The sequence below is a fragment of the Oncorhynchus gorbuscha genome, linkage group LG01, assembly GCF_021184085.1.
Source record: "Oncorhynchus gorbuscha isolate QuinsamMale2020 ecotype Even-year linkage group LG01, OgorEven_v1.0, whole genome shotgun sequence".
Classification (NCBI taxonomy): Eukaryota; Metazoa; Chordata; class Actinopteri; order Salmoniformes; family Salmonidae; genus Oncorhynchus; species Oncorhynchus gorbuscha.
This window is the reverse complement of record NC_060173.1, coordinates 101,730,283-101,748,322: the sequence shown is the minus strand read 5'-3', so window position 1 is coordinate 101,748,322 and position 18,040 is coordinate 101,730,283. Positions and strand designations below refer to the sequence as shown.

General features: G+C 42.0%; 1 protein-coding gene across 1 annotated transcript in view; it reads left to right on the top strand.

Moving 5' to 3' along the window:
- LOC123990266 (low-density lipoprotein receptor-related protein 1B-like) overlaps positions 1-18,040 on the top strand; it is a 265,509-nt gene that overhangs the window by 88,109 nt on the left and 159,360 nt on the right. Inside the window, exons 26-28 of the mRNA XM_046290887.1 lie at positions 15,237-15,377; positions 15,606-15,731; positions 15,996-16,127. Of these exons, the coding sequence (XP_046146843.1) occupies positions 15,237-15,377; positions 15,606-15,731; positions 15,996-16,127 (399 nt within the window). The remainder of the gene's footprint in view (positions 1-15,236; positions 15,378-15,605; positions 15,732-15,995; positions 16,128-18,040) is intronic.

Below are 18,040 nucleotides of genomic sequence, written 5' to 3'. Positions count from 1 at the left end.
AGGGAAGCCCAGCCGCAAGCTGCCCAGTGACTCGAGCCTACCAGACAAGCTAAATTACTTTTATGCTCGCTTTGAGGCAAGGAACTCTGAAGCATGTATGAGAGCACCAGCTGTTCTGGATGACTGTGTGATCACGCTCCCCTTAGCAGATGTGAGCAAGACCTTAAACAGGTCAACATTCACAAGGCCGTGGTACCAGATGGATTACCAGGGTGTGTACTCAGAGAATTCGTGGACCAACTGGCAAGTGTCTTCACTGACATTTTCCACCTCTCCCTGACCGAGTCTGTAATACTTACATGTTTCTAGCAGACCACCGAAAGTCTCTGTGCCCAAGAATGTGAAGGTAACCTACCTAAATGACTAAAGCACCGTAGCACTCACTTTGGTAGCAACGAAGTGCTTTGAAAGGCTGGTCATGGCTCATATCAACACCATCATTCTGTAAACCCAAGACCCACTCCAATTCGCATTTCACCCCAACATATCCACAGATGACGCAGATCTCACAGATCTCAATTGCACTCCCCACTACCCTTTCCCACCTGAACAAAAAGAAAACCTATGTGAGAATGCTGTTCATTGACTACAGCTCAGCATCCAACAGCATAGTGCCCTCAAAGCTCATCACTAACCTAAGAATCCTGGGACAAAACACCTCCCTCTGCAACTGGATCCTAGACTTCCTGACGGGCCGACCCCAGGTGGTAAGGGTAGGCAACAACAAATTTAACTCAGATCATCTTGGTAAATAGCTGACCAGACCCTCTTGCCCACGGAAAGGGGGGGTTGACACCTTAACACTCGGTTGTAAATTAGGCAGGAGGGGAGTCTCTTCCTTTGCTCCTCAGTATTGGGAAAGAAATCACTTTGTTACAGAAGGTTTTGCCGCCAAAAATCTCTAACATCCAACAATAAACACTTGGACAATATATTTCAACATCCAAATGTGGGGAATGATGAGAGATGGAACAAGGGAAATGAATGTCTATTTTGTGACGTCATTGAAAATGTTATAATGAGAACATTGTAACTTGAAGAGCTTTCACACAGTGTATATCAGGTTTGTATCCTTTATGTTGTGTAGGAAATATCAAGGATGAAGATAATATTGTTGTGAAGATATGATTGTGATTATAGTTTTATAACGAGATCCTAGAAATGATGATACTTTGTCTCGTAACTAGCCATGCCCTAGGTAGCTCAGAGAGCATGTCAGCATGACGAAAACGCCCCTTTTTACCCAAGGGTGAGATAAGAATTAACATACTAGACTAGAAGGACCACCAGCTGCAGCTAGGTCTACATTGGCTATGACCCTGAAAATTGACACGAGTTGAAGAAGACAAAGTAGACTAACAATCAAGGTTACAATTGAGTAACTGTATCTAAGAAAGTTAATTTAAGTAGAATCATCAGGTTATTCTCTTCAAACCATCGTCGACTACACTGCTCTCATCACAACCTTAATAATAGATAATCGGGGATAATTGACATGGCTGATTAGCTGTCCTCAGAAGACCACGCTTCCAGAATGAGTGAAAGTAAACACAGACAATCAAGGAGAAGGACATTGTGACCTCTTGTGGACATAGACTTACACTTACCAATCCTTGGGATTGTCGGACCCTTTTCACAAAGCGGTACCCATTTCATGAAGGCCTGGGTCCAACAGAGATACACGACGAAGACCTTCAACACCTAAGTACATTAGTTACTTCTTACCCCAAAGGGCGGCTGTTCGGGGCAAGGTATTTTGATTACTGTGAGCGAATTTCCCAAATTTATCCAAGTGTTCTCTCTCTTTCACTCTCGCTTTCTCTCTCTCTCTTTAACTCCCCATCTTTTGTAACAAGTGTCATGTTGTGTTAGTCTGCTAGGGACCTGTTTTCATCGTATTAAGATTCTAATCAATATCTTATACTGCGCATGTGTGTATCCTGTGTTATCATTTAGTTTGTTAGTAAATAAATAATCAAATCAATTTATGTGGTATGGAATAATCACTAAGACTCGGGCTTGTACAGATTCCAGAAACTTGCGACTTTCAGAATGAGACTGACATAAGGGAATTATTAATAAGTTACTTATTTATATCTATAAATTCTTGAGTTTAATTCCGGCGATTGTAACTCGTTAAACAACTTCTTCCATGGTGCCCCAAATTTCTAATGAGTTAATTGTTAAATGCTTAATTTAATCTGGTGACAATTAAACATAGTAGGTAATTATTCAATAAATAACAGTCATCACATTAATGAGATACACGTCACGACACTGATCCTCAGGGGTGCATGCTTAGTCCCCTCCTGTACTACATGTTCACCTATGACTGCATGGCCAAGACCGACTCCAACACCATCATGAAGTTTGCTGACGATACAACAGTGGTAGGCCTAATCACCAACAACGATGAGACAGCCTATAGGGGGGAAGTCAGAAACCTGGCAGTGTGATGCCAGGAAAACAACCTCTCCTTCAATGTGAATAAGACCATGTAGATGATGTGGACTACAGGAAAAGGAGGGCTGAACAGGCCCCCATTAACATCAACAGGGCCCTAGTGGAGCGGGTCGAGAGTTTCAAGTTCCTTGGTGTCCACATCACCAATAAACTGTCATGGTCCAAACACAGCTGTTTGGACACCTTTTCCCTCTCAGGAGAAAAATATTAGGCAGGTCCCCAGATCCTCAAAAGGTTCTACAGCTGCTATTCGCTCTTTATTATCACTGCGTAGTCACTTCACCCCAAAGAACATGTACAAATTACCTCTATCCCCGCACATGTTACTTTTTATTTAATTTCTTACTTTCGTTTTTTTAGTAAATATTTTCTTAACTCTATTTCTTGAACTTTATTGTTGGTTAATGGCTTGTAAGTAAGCATTTCACAGTAAGGTTTACACCTGGTGTATTTTGTGACAAACAAAATTGCATTTTTATTTTATTTGATAGTTATGATAAAGGAAAACATAATACTTAGTTATATTTGTTTTTTTAGAAACTGTTTGGGTGCAATCATAATCATCTATTAGATTTTCCCTGCTGACAATGGTTATGACTGACAAAAATGAAGTAAACAATATCCTTGAGAATAGTTCATTTGCAGAACCGAACAATACACCAAATTGTAACACCCAAACATTTAAAGCAGACAATCAATTGTCACAGCAATTTAATATAAAAATATATATATATTATTATAAAAAAGTATTGTAAGTAAAATTAATATTTCCGTTGAAGCACCTCCGCTGTCTGCGACTGCAAAATTGATTAAGACGTCTGTGCATAACCATTGCCTCACTGAAATATCAACTTTTAAATATTCATGTGTTGAATCTTTGTTGAAAATGGCACTGATAATAAATATGAAAGTCTTGCTAATCCTTCTGCTAACTTCAGAACACATTTCATTCATTTTCAGATTGGGAAAGTGGACCAATATTTATTCAGGGTACACCTCTGTGGCCCTCTCTTAAGGATCTGGTATTAGCATGCAACAGTTCACCGTGTTAGGTGAGGTTGGTTGCACTCCGCTGGGTTTTTGAATTAAAAACCCCTGTCACATCTGAGTTGAATGCTCTTGTCTGGAGCCAGTAGTGAGCATCACTGGATTTCACTAGGGGGGCGGAATAGGATGGTGTTTGTTCCACTCCTAAATGGGATGCATACTGTACACACTTTCCAAACATGGACACGTATAGACAGCACTCTCTAAACTCATGGTATAACTCTCCTCTCCTTACCACTTCTCCTGCACAATACCAGATAGGTACTCTAGATAGGGCTGTGACAGTCATGGAATTTTGGATGACAGTTATTGGTCAGCCAAATGACAGCAGACAACGTAATAATAGTTTGAATAGTAAAGAAATATACTTACACACAGTGAATTCAAAAGTATTCAGACCCCTTGACTTTTTCCACATTTTGTTACATTACAGCCTTATTCTAAAATTGATTTTTTTAAAATGTTTTAACCGACATCAATCTATACACAATACCCCATAATGACAAAGCAAAAATAATGTTTTTGAATGTTTTGCTAAGTATTTATCAAATCAAATCTAATTTTATTTGTCACATACACATGGTTAGCAGATGTTAATGTGAGTGTAGCGAAATGCTTGTGCTTCTAGTACCGACAATGTGTAACAGTATAATTTTACACCCATACGCGGGCGCGAACCAGGGACCCTCTGCACACATTGACAACAGTCACCCTCAAAGCATCGTTACCCATCGCTCCACAAAAGCCGCGGCCCTTGCAGAGCAAGGGGAACTACTACTTCAAGGTCTCAGAGCAAGTGATGTAACCGATTGAAACACTATTTAGCGCACACCGCTAACTAAGCTAGCCGTTTCACATCCGTTACACTCACCCCCTTTGACCTTCCTCCTTTTCCGCAGCAACCAGTAATCCGGGTCACGGCACCAATGTAACAGTATAATTTTATGTCCGTCCCCTCGCCCATACCCGGGCGCGAACCGGGACCTTCTGCACACATCAACAACAGTCACCCTCGAAGCATCGTTACCCATCGCTCCACAAAAGCCGCGGCTCTTGCAGAGCAAGGGGAACTACTACTTCAAGGTCTCAGAGCAAGTGACATAACCGATTGAAACGCTATTTAGCGCACACCGCTAACTAAGCTAGCCATTTCACATCCGTTACAAATACAGTAATAACCAATGAGTAATCTAACCTAACAATTCCACAACTACTACCTTATATACCCTTATACGCACAAGTGTAAAGGGATAAAGAATATGTGATGGTACAGAACGGCATAGGCAAGACTCAGTAGATGGTATCGAGACCCTTACCCTTTACTCACTACTTTGTTGAAGCACCTTTGGCAGCGATTACAGCCTCGTGTCTTCTTGGGTATAACACTACAAGCTTGGCACACCTGTTTTCCCATTCTTCTTTGCAGATCCTCTCAAGCTCTATCAGGTCGGACGGGTAGTGTCGCTGCACAGCTATTTTCAGGTCTCTCCAGAGATGTTTGATCGGGTTCAAGTCTGAGCTCTGGCTGGGCCACTCAAGGATATTCAGAGACTTTTCCCGAAGCTACTCCTGCATTGTCTTGGTTGTGTGCTTAGGTTCGTTGTCCTGTTGGAAGGTGAACCTTCACCCCAGTCTGAGGTCTTGAGCGCTCTTGAGCAGGTTTTCATCAAGGATCTCTCTGTACTTTGCTCCTTTAATTTTTCCCTCGATCCTGACTAGTCTTCCAGTCTCTACCGCTGTAAAACCCTCCACACAGCATGATGCTGCCAACTCCAATCAAGTTGTAGAAACATCTCAAGGACGATCAATGGAAACAGGATGCACCTGAGCTCAATTTTGAATCTCATAGGAAAGGGTCAGAATAGTTATGTAAATAAGCTATTTCTGTTTTTATTTTTAAGAAATTTGCAAAATAATGTCTAAAAACCTGTTTTCGCTTTGTCATTATGGGGTCATGTGTATAGAATGATGAGGAAAAATGTTTATTGAATCCATTTTAAAATAAGACTGTAACGTATCAAAATGTGGGAAAAGGGAAGGGGTATGAACACTTTCCGAATGCACTGCATATATACAGTATATCGATTTTTATTTTTATTTTAAGAATACATTTTCTCTTCTCCTCCACTCCTAAATGCACAAATGCCCGTTCTTTCCACACACAAAATAAAGTTTTTGTTTTTTTCCCGGTTATGACAGTTATTTTATGTTCATGATGGTCTTCATCCAAAACTGTCACTTCTCCTGCACAATACCAGATAGGTACTCTAGATAGGGCTGTGACAGTCATGGAATTTTGGATGACAGTTATTGGTCAGCCAAATGACAGCAGACAACGTAATAATAGTTTGAATAGTAAAGAAATATACTTACACACAGTGAATTCAAAAGTATTCAGACCCCTTGACTTTTTCCACATTTTGTTACATTACAGCCTTATTCTAAAATTGATTTTTTAAAAATGTTTTAACCGACATCAATCTATACACAATACCCCATAATGACAAAGCAAAAATAATGTTTTTGAATGTTTTGCTAAGTATTTATCAAATCAAATCTAATTTTATTTGTCACATACACATGGTTAGCAGATGTTAATGTGAGTGTAGCGAAATGCTTGTGCTTCTAGTACCGACAATGTGTAACAGTATAATTTTACACCCATACGCGGGCGCGAACCAGGGACCCTCTGCACACATTGACAACAGTCACCCTCAAAGCATCGTTACCCATCGCTCCACAAAAGCCGCGGCCCTTGCAGAGCAAGGGGAACTACTACTTCAAGGTCTCAGAGCAAGTGATGTAACCGATTGAAACACTATTTAGCGCACACCGCTAACTAAGCTAGCCGTTTCACATCCGTTACACTCACCCCCCTTTTGACCTTCCTCCTTTTTCCGCAGCAACCAGTAATCCGGGTCACGGCACCAATGTAACAGTATAATTTTATGTCCGTCCCCTCGCCCATACCCGGGCGCGAACCGGGGACCTTCTGCACACATCAACAACAGTCACCCTCGAAGCATCGTTACCCATCGCTCCACAAAAGCCGCGGCTCTTGCAGAGCAAGGGGAACTACTACTTCAAGGTCTCAGAGCAAGTGACATAACCGATTGAAACGCTATTTAGCGCACACCGCTAACTAAGCTAGCCATTTCACATCCGTTACAAATACAGTAATAACCAATGAGTAATCTAACCTAACAATTCCACAACTACTACCTTATATACCCTTATACGCACAAGTGTAAAGGGATAAAGAATATGTGATGGTACAGAACGGCATAGGCAAGACTCAGTAGATGGTATCGAGACCCTTACCCTTTACTCACTACTTTGTTGAAGCACCTTTGGCAGCGATTACAGCCTCGTGTCTTCTTGGGTATAACACTACAAGCTTGGCACACCTGTTTTCCCATTCTTCTTTGCAGATCCTCTCAAGCTCTATCAGGTCGGACGGGTAGTGTCGCTGCACAGCTATTTTCAGGTCTCTCCAGAGATGTTTGATCGGGTTCAAGTCTGAGCTCTGGCTGGGCCACTCAAGGATATTCAGAGACTTTTCCCGAAGCTACTCCTGCATTGTCTTGGTTGTGTGCTTAGGTTCGTTGTCCTGTTGGAAGGTGAACCTTCACCCCAGTCTGAGGTCTTGAGCGCTCTTGAGCAGGTTTTCATCAAGGATCTCTCTGTACTTTGCTCCTTTAATTTTTCCCTCGATCCTGACTAGTCTTCCAGTCTCTACCGCTGTAAAACCCTCCACACAGCATGATGCTGCCAACTCCAATCAAGTTGTAGAAACATCTCAAGGACGATCAATGGAAACAGGATGCACCTGAGCTCAATTTTGAATCTCATAGGAAAGGGTCAGAATAGTTATGTAAATAAGCTATTTCTGTTTTTATTTTTAAGAAATTTGCAAAATAATGTCTAAAAACCTGTTTTCGCTTTGTCATTATGGGGTCATGTGTATAGAATGATGAGGAAAAATGTTTATTGAATCCATTTTAAAATAAGACTGTAACGTATCAAAATGTGGGAAAAGGGAAGGGGTATGAACACTTTCCGAATGCACTGCATATATACAGTATATCGATTTTTATTTTTATTTTAAGAATACATTTTCTCTTCTCCTCCACTCCTAAATGCACAAATGCCCGTTCTTTCCACACACAAAATAAAGTTTTTGTTTTTTTCCCGGTTATGACAGTTATTTTATGTTCATGATGGTCTTCATCCAAAACTGTCAGTTACATAGTTATATGGTAATTGAGCCAGCCCTAACTCTGCATTCTACAACAGTGTAGTAGAGCCACTGAAACAAGCAAATCAACAAACATGTACCTGTGTGTAGCCCAGACACAGGATAAGAGTACTGGTTTATTTGGGGATTTCACTACATTAAATGTTGCATCACCTAGTACATTGTGAGAATTCATATATTCCAGGTTTTATGCATGCACTACATACAGTTGAAGTCGGGAAGTTTACATGCACCTTAGACAAATACATTTAAACTCGGTTTTTCACAATTGTTGACATTTAATCTTAGGTAAAATTCCATGGCTTAGGTCAGTTAGGATCCCCACTTTATTTTAAGAATGTGAAATGTCAGAATAATAGTGGAGAGTGATTTATTTCATCACATTCCCAGTGGGTCTGAAGTTTACATACACTCAATTAGTATTTGATAGCATTGCCTTTAAATTGTTTAACTTGGGTCTAATGTTTCAGGTAGCCTTCGACAAGCTTCCCACAATAATTTGGGTGAATTTTGGCCCATTCCTCCTGACAGAGCTGGTGTAAATGAGTCAGGTTTGTAGGCCTCCTTGCTCGCACACGCTTTTACAGTTCTGCCCACAAATGTTCTATAGGATTGAGGTCAGGGCTTTGCGATGACCACTCCAATACCTTGACTTTGTTGTCCTTAAGCCATTTTGCCACAACTTTGGAAGTATGCTTGGGGTCATTGTCCATTTGGAAGACCCATTTGCAACCAAGCTTTAACTTCCTGACAGATGTCTTGAGATGTTGCTTCAATATATCCACATAATTTTCCATCCTCGTGATGCCATCTAATTTGTCAAGTGCAATAGTCCCTCCTGCAACAAAGCACCTTCACAACATGATGCTGCCACCCCCGTGCTTCATGGATGGTGTCCTTCTGCTTGCAAGCCTCCCCCTTTTTCCTCCAAACATAACGATGGTCATCATTGCCAAACGGTTCTATTTTTGTTTCATCAGACGACTTTTCTCCAAAAAGTACGATCTTGGTCCCCATGTGCAGTTGCAAACTGTAGTCTGGCTTTTTTATGATGGTTTTGGATTATTATTTTGATTTTCGCATGATGTCAAGCAAAGAGGCAGTGAGTTTGAAGGTAGGCCTTGAAATACATTCACAGGTACACCTACAATTGACTCAAATGATGTCAGTTAGGCTATCAGAAGCTTCTAAAGCCATAACATAATTTTCTGTTTAAAGGCACAGTCAACTTAGTGTATGTAAACTTCTGACCCACTGGACTTGTGATACAGTGAATTATAAGTGAAATAATCTGTCTGTAAACAATCGTTGAAAAAATTACTTGTTTCATGCCCAAAGTAGATGTCCTAACCGACTTGCCAAAACTATAGTTTGTTAACAAGAAATTTGTGGAGTGGTTAAAAAATAGTTTTAATGACTCCAACCTAAGTGTATGTAAACTTCCAACTTCAACTGTACTTGACCAGGTCTCCCTTGCAAAAGAAGTCAAGTTGACACATACAACAACACAGAGTTACACATGGAGTATAACAAACGATGTGAGCAAATGAGGTGAGATAAGGGAGGTAAAGGAAAAAAAGGCCATGGTGGCAAAGTAAATATAATATAGCAAGTAAAACATTGAAATGCTAGATTTGCAGTGGAAGAATGTGCGAAGTAGAAATAAAAATAATGTGATGCAAAGGAGCAAAATAAATAAATAAAATAAAATAAATACAGTAGGGAAAGAGGTAGTTGTTTGGGCTAAATTATAGATGGGCTATGTACAGGTGCAGTAATATGTGAGCTACTCTGACAGCTGGTGCTTAAAGCTAGTGAGGGAGATAAGTGTTTCCAGTTTCAGAGATTTTTGTAGTTCGTTCCAGTCATTTGCAGAAGAGAACTGGAAGGAGAGGCGGCCAAAGAAATCATTGGTTTTGGGGGTGACCAGAGAGATATACCTGCTGAAGCGCGTGCTACAGGTGGGTGATGCTATGGTGACCAGCGAGCTGAGATAAGGGGGACTTTACCTAGCAGGGTCTTGTAGATGACATGTTAAATCTGTTATGTTGGCTGGATTCACAACAAGTGTAGCTTTAATTGAGTACACTGTATGTTTGATTTAATGAAAGTTTGAGTTTTATCTCGTACTATTTGAATTTGGCGCTACGCATTTCCCCAGGCTATTGGCCAGGAGAGACGCTAGCGTCTCTATAGCCGTAAGAGGTTAACACGATGTCCAAAGAAGGGCCAGAAGTATACAGAATGGTGTCGTCTGCATGGAGGTGGATCAGAGACTCACCAGCAGCAAGAGCGACATCATTGATGTATACAGAGAAGAGAGTCGGTCCAAGAATTGAACCCTGTGGCACCCCCATAGAAACTGCCAGACGTCTGAACAACAGACCCTCTGATTTGACACACTGAACTCTATCAGAGAAGTAGTTGGGGAACCAGGCGAGGCACCAGGCGAGGCAATCATTTGAGAAACCAAAGCTGTTGAGTCTGCCGATAAGGATGTGGTGATTGACAGAGTCAAAAGCCTTGGCCAGATCAATGAATACTGCTGCAGAGTAATGTTTCATATCGATGGTGGTTAAGATATTGTTTAGGACCTTGAGCGTGGCTGAGGTGCACCCATGACCAGCTCAGAAACCAGATTGCATAGCAGAGAGGGTATGGTGAGATTCGAAATGGTTGGTAATCTGTTTGTTGACTTGGCTTTCAAAGACGTTAGAAAGGCAGGGTAGGATAGATTTAGGTCTGTAACAGTTTGGGTCAAGAGTTTCCCCCCCTTTGAAGAGGGGGATGACCGCAAAAAAAGAGAGGTTGAACAGGCTAATAATAGGGGTGGCAACAATTTCGGCAGATCATTTTAGAAAGAAAGGGTCAAGATTGTCTAGCCCGGCTGATTTGTAGGGGTCCAGATTTCGCAGCTCTTTCAGAACATCAGCTGACTGGATTTGGGAGAAGGAGAAATGGGGAAGGTTTGGGCAAGTTGCTGTGTGGGGTGCAGTGCTATTGACTGGGGGTAGGGGTAGCCAGGTGGAAAGCGTGGCCAGCCGTAGAAAAATGCTTCTTGAAAATCTCAATTATAGTGGATTTATCAGTGGTGACAGTGTTTCCTATCTTCAGTGCAGTGGGCAGCTGGGAGAATGCCATAGGATGTTTTTGTGTTGGTTAAAACCTGTTGGGGCAAGGCATTCCCCCCAGGGAACTCCACCCCCCCCCGTTCAGCTGAAAATTAAAAAATATTATTTCGAAATATTTAACTTTCACACATGAATAAGTCCAATACCTCAAATGAAAGATAAACACCTTGTTCATCTACCCATCATGTCAGATTTTTAAAATGTTTTACAGCGAAAACACAACATATATTTATGTTTGACCACCACCAAACCAAAGAAAAAACACAGCCATTTTTTCCAGCCAAAGATAAAATCACAAAAGCAGGATTAGAAATAAAATGAATCACTAACCTCTTGAAAATCTTCATCAGATGACAGTCATTGTCACACCCTGACCATAGTTTGCTTTGTATGTTCTATGTTTTGTTAGGTCAGGGTGGGCATTCTATGTTGTGTGTCTAGTTTGTCTGTTTCTGTGTTTGGCCTGATATGGTTCTCAATCAGAGGCAGGTGTTAGTCATTGTCTCTGATTGGGAACCATATTTAGGTAGCCTGTTTGGTGTTGGGTTTTGTGGGTGATTGTCTCCTGTGTCGGTGTTTGTTCCACACGGGACTGTTTCGGGTTTACACGTTTGTTGTTTTTGTAGTTTATTCATGTATAGTTTTCTTATTAAAAACAAACATGAATTTCAACCACTCTGCATTTTGGTCCTCCTCTCCTTCGACGGAAGAATCCCGTTACGTGTCATATGACATGTTACACAGTACATTTATGTTTTGTTCGATAATATGCATTTTTATATCCACAAATCTCGGTTTACATTGACGCCATGTTCAGAAATTCTAAAAATCTACGCCAGATAACAGAAATACTCATCATAAACTTTGACCTAAGATACATGTTCTACATATAATGAAAGATACACTGGTTCTTAATGCAACCCGTGTCAGATTTGTTTTAACATTGCGGAAAAAGCATAACATTGCAATAATCGGCACTCAGACGTAACCGCCATGTTGGAGTCAACAGAAATACGAAATTACAACACAAATATTCCCTTACCTTTGATGATCTTTCATCAGAATGTAGTGCAAAGTGTCCTAGTTCCACAATAAATCGTTGTTTTGTTCCATAATTTCCAATACTAGTGTCCAAGTAGCTGCATTTGCTATCACTTTCAGCTCACCAAGATAACTCGCACGAAAACTTTGAAAAGATATATTCCAGGTCGAATAAACTGGTCAAACTAAGTAGAGAATCAATCTTCAGGATGTTATTATCATATATATCCAATAACTTTCCAACCGGATCATACGTTTTCATCTGGGGCCGATTGGAACAGCCGTAGCACCCACAGAGAAATGCGCCACAGCAAAATGGCATTCTGTTGCGACACTGACTATTTTCCCTCCCATTAGGACGAAGTTCACAGCAAATACTCCATTACACTTTCTACTGAATGAGGACATCTAGTGGAAGGCGTAGGAAGTGCTTCCAGATCCATATCTTGTTGGGAAAGGAGGGGGCGATGACGTCAAAGTTGCCCCAACTTTCAGAACTTCAAAACTTGTTTGGAAGATTGCCTACATATGAGTTCTGTTATACTCACAGACATAATTCAAACAGTTTTAGAAACTTCAGAGTGTTTTCTATCCAATAGTAATAATAATATGCATATATTAGCAATCTAGGACAGAGTTTGATGCAGTTCACTATGGGCACGCAATTAATCCAAAGTGAAAATACTGCCCCCTATCCCCAACAAGTTTTAAGGGCAGTCATGTCTGGGGAGAAACAAGGGCTATATCTGTTCCTGGTTCTAAATTTCTTGAATGGGTCATGCTTATTTAAGATGGTTAGGTAGGCATTTTTAAAGAATAACCAGGCATTCTCTACTGACGGGATGGGATCAATATCCTTCCAGGATACCCTGGCCAGGTCGATTAGAAAGGCTTGCTCGCTAAAGTGTTTCAGGGAGCGTTTGACAGTGATGAGTGGGGGTCGTTTGACCGCTGACCCATTACGGATGCAGGCAATGAGGCAGTGATCGCTGAGATCTTGGTTGAAGACAGCAGAGGTGTATTTAGGGGGCAAGTTGGTTAGGATGATATCTATGAGGGTTCCCATGTTTACGGCTTTGGGGGGGTACCTGGTAGGTTCATTGATCATTTGTGTGAGATTGAGGGCATCAAGCTTAGATTGTAGGATGGCTGGGGTGTTAAGCATGTTCCAGTTTAGGTCACCTAGCAGCACGAGCTCTGAAGATAGATGGGGGGCAATCAGTTCACATATGGTGTCCAGAGCACAGCTGGGGGCAGAGGGTGGTCCTCTGCCCCCAGCTGTGCAGACGGCATCAGGGAGAGACTTGTTTTTAGAGAGGTGGATTTTTAAAAGTAGAAGTTCAAATTGTTTGGGTACAGACCTGGATAGTAGGACAGAACTATGCAGGCTATCTTTGCAGTTGATTGCAACACCACACCCTTTGGCAGTTCTATCTTGTCTGAAAATGTTGTAATTAAGGATGAAAATTTCAGAATTTTTGGTGGTCTTCCTAAGCCAGGATTCAGACACAGCTGGAACATCTGGGTTGGTAGAGTGTGCTAAAGCAGTGAATAAAACAAATTTAGGAAGGAGGCTTCTAATGTTAACATGCATGAAACCAAGGATATTACGGTTACAGAAGCCATCAAAAGAGAGCGACTGGGGAATAGGAGTGGAGCAAGGCACTGCAGGGCCTGGATTCACCTCTACATCACCAGAGGAAAGGAGGAGGAGGAGGAGTAGGATAAGGATACAGCTAAAAACAATGAGAATTGGTCGTCTAGAACGTCTGAAGTAAAAGGAGGTTTCTGGGGGCGATGAAATAGCTTCAAGGTATAATGTACAGACAAAGGTATGGTATGATGTGAATGCAGTGGAGTTAAAGCTAAGTATTGAGTGATGATGAGAGAGATATTGTCTCTAGAAACATCATTGGAAGCAGGAGATGTCATCGCATGTGTGGGTGGTGGAACTAATAGGTTGGATAAGGTATAGTGAGCAGGAATAGAGGCTCTACAGTGAAATAGGCCATTGAACACTAACCAGAACAGCAATGGACAAGACATATTGACATTAAGGAGAGGCATGCTTAGTCGAGTGATCAAAAGGGTCCAGTGAGTAGTGAGGTTTGTTGGGGTCACGCCAATTCAGACAGCTAGCCGGGCAATCGGTAGCAAGCTAGCATAGGATGGAGGTCTGTTTTTAGCCACCTTGTGCGTTTCCGTCGGTAGGATTAGTGGGGTTCCGTTTGGGAGAGGGGATCAATCCAATTAGTTAAAAAAAGATATAGTTATAGAGGCCCTAAAATAAATTGTCTGATAGATCTATTCAGATAGCAGCCGATAAGACAGCTAACGATTAGTGGGCCGCAGATGGGTGTTCAGATAACGTCGCGACGGAGGAGCCAGCTGGATAAATCCCTCGGGCAGATAACGTCAGTAGTCCAGTTGTGAAGGCCCGGTGGGGCTCCGTGTTGGCAGTAAAACGGGTCCGGATAGGTGATTGTAGCCCAGGAGTGGCTGAAACTCTTCAGCTGGCTAGCACCGGAATAATTGATGTTTGCTCCGAGATCGACGTAAGCCGATAGTCACACGGATAGCAGCTAGCTAGCTGCGAGATCCAGGTATAAATGTCCAGAGCTTGTGGTTGAAATCCGAGGACATGGAGAGAAAAATGGGTCCGGTATGGTCCGGTCCGAGCCACGCCGTACAAAACTGCCGATAGATTTTAGAGCTAAAGGATAGCTGATGACCACAAACCGTGGTTAGCTGAATAATAACGATTAGCCAGTAAAGAAGCTTCTGGCTAGCTTCTGGTTAGCTTCTGGCTAGCTTCAGGTTACCTTCTATGGAGGATTACAGATTTGAGGTAAATAATACTTTCTTTTTTAAATAAATTGGTGAGGCGGGTTGCAGGAGAGTGTTTTAAAGTTGAGTTTATGGAAAAGAAAATAAATATATAAAAAGGTATGTGAAGAAAGTAGTAAATATATATACGGGACACGACAAGACAAGGACAAAGGACTTCTGACTGCTATGCCATCTTGGTGACGGAGGTTGTGGGATCTAGTTTTGCATAGTTGCTGTTTATCCCTACAGATCTTTGCTTTCGGTTGTGTATTTTATTTTATTTTTCCCGGTGTCATTTAATAAAAGGAAAATGTACGCCTACCACGCTGCACCTTGGTCTAATCCATCTGTAAATAAATGTAACACAATGGGAATTTTTGGATAAATAAAGGTACATAACAAAAAATCTCTTCAGAGGGTTAAAGTTGGTAGATAATGTGGTGTTTAAGGACATTTCCTTGTTTCAGGTAACAAATTGTGGTGGGCAGATGATGATTCAGCCCAACTGGGGACTGTGAACAAAAGAGACGGACGGACTCCCGTGGTCCTGAGGAATAAGACCAGCGGAGTGGTGTACATGAAGGTCTATGACAGGGAGGGACAGAGAGGTGAGGAACCCACACACGCACACACACAGGCACGCACACTTTTATTTATGCACTTTTCGATTTTCAATCCCATCTGCTGACATTCATAAATGTGACGCCACGATGTACTACAGTACCTATAGCCCTCTGCATAACATATCAGATGTTAGCTTAGCAAAGATGTCCATGAAGCTAACATAATGGTGTCCTATCTCCTTACTAATATACTATTCACCATGTCCTTTCCAGGAAGGAACCCGTGTCAGGTGAACAATGGAGGCTGCTCCCAGCTCTGCTTCCCCACATCAGAGAACACCCGTAGCTGCTCCTGTACTGTGGGCTACAACCTGCGCACCGACCGAATGTCCTGTGAGGGTAAAACAACAAGTCTGATTCGCAAATTGCACCCTATTCCATATATAGTGTACTACCTTTATCCAGAGCCCTATTCGGGGGGGGTGGCATTGAGCAGTTCAGACACCCTAGCATCGAAGTTACCACAAGGTCTGTGAAATTAATTGACTGCGCTATAGATTCATACATTTCACTGGGGTAAATGTACTCTCTGCATATTGACTTACAGTATGTTAATCTGTCACAAGAGACTAACAGTTAAGTAATCCCTGTTGTACCCTGTAGGCATTGAGTCATTGCTGATGTACTCCATCCATGAGGGGATCAGAGGGATTGCCTTGGACCTCAATGACAACATGGAGGCTCTGATGCCCATCACTGGGACCCTGTTCGCTGTGGGGGTGGACTTCCATGCAGGTAGACACCACCAGGGCCAGTGATGGGCATCTCAGAGTAGGAGGGTTGATCAAAAATCAGTTTTGGCTTATAAATCTTAATAAATAAGAGTGGGAACCCAGGACAAGCAGGACACAGTCATTTACTGCACTCATCTCCTCAGTCAACAGTTAAACCTACAGTTCATTGATTTGATGATGTCTTCCGCAGAGGGAGAAAGAGAGAGAGTGAGAGAGAAAGAGACAGAAAGGAGAGAAAGAGCTGTATTGTAGTATGCTCTCCAACCCTGTTGAATAATGGTTAGTGGTGCTGTTGAGTTCTGCAGAGATGAAAGAGTAATACGTCCACGTTACTAGAGACGCAGCCGCAGCATGAGAAACACCAACCATTTCTCCACATGCCCTGAACCAGGCCTGTCACAAAGCAATTCCCCAGATATTGTATCAAATGAAGGTAGCATGGACATTATAATACATAAACCCAATGGCCTATGCTGGCATTTGTTATAAAAAGGGGTTTTGTCTTGCGTAATTCATGTTCTAAATATGGTGGATTCATTTCAGTTACGAATGCTATGAATAAACTAAGGGCTAGTTGAGCCACGAGGCCAAATGATAACAAACAGCCATATAGGCATACCGGGAAAGAGAAGGTTTATCTAACACACACTGTAAGTGTTACAAAAATCCTTTGTTTACAAATATATCCCATGAATTGGAGATAAGGGTGGAGAGGAGAGTTGTCACCTGACCACATTTGATAGATTAGGATGAAGGTATGGCACAACATACTGTACACTTGCAAGGCAGGACTTACTACACTACCCAAAGAGAAGAATAGGAAACTAGTCTAAAGCAACAATAAAAAATATTAAACCCGGAGCTAAAATTAGCAGCTAGCAGGCTGGGTATCTATAAGGTCTTGGTTGCCCTCCCCTTTGTTGCTTTTAAATCAAATCAAATCAAATGTATTAATATATCCCTTCATGCATCAGCTGATATCTCAAAGTGCTGTACAGAAACCCAGCCTAAAACCCCAAACAGCAAGCAATGCAGGTGTAGACGCATGGTGGCTAGGAAAAATACCCTAGAAAGGCCACAAAAAGGAATTAACCTAGAGAGGAACCAGGCTATGAGGGGTGGCCAGTCCTCTTCTGGCTGTGCTGGGTGAAGATTATAACAGAACATGGCCAAGATGTTCAAATGTTCATAAATGACCAGCATGGTCGAATAATAATAATCACAGTTGTTGTCGAGGGTGCAACAAGTCAGCACCTCAGGAGTAAATGTCAGTTGGCTTTTCATATGGGGTGGCAGCGTAGCCTAGTGGTTAGAGTGTTGGACTAGTAACCGGAAGGTTGCGAGTTCAAACCCCCGAGCTGACAAGGTACGAATCTGTTGTTCTTCCCCTGAACAGGCAGTTAACCCACTGTTCCCAGGCTGTCATTGAAAATAAGAATGTGTTCTTAACTGACTTGCCTGGTTAAATAAAGGTTAAATAAAGGTTAAATAAAAAAAAAATAAAAAAATAGCCTATCATTAAGAGTTTCTCTACTGCTCATGCTGTCTCTAGGGAGTTGAAAACAGCAGGTCTGGGACAGGTAGCACATCCGGTGAACAGGTCAGGGTTCCATAGCCACAGGCAGAACAGTTTAAACTGGAGTAGCAGCACTGCCAGGTGGAGTCATCATGCCAGGTAGTCCTGAGGCATGGTCCTAGGGCTCAGGTCCTCTGAGAGAGAAAGAAAGACAGAATTAGAGAGAGCATACTTAAATTCACACAGGACACCGGATAAGACTGGAGAAGTACTCCAGATATAACAGAACCTAGCCCCCCGACACATAAACTACTGCAGCATAAATACTGTAGGCAAAGACAGGAGGGGTCAGGAGACACTGTGGCCCCAACCGATGATAGCCCCAGACGTGGCCAAAC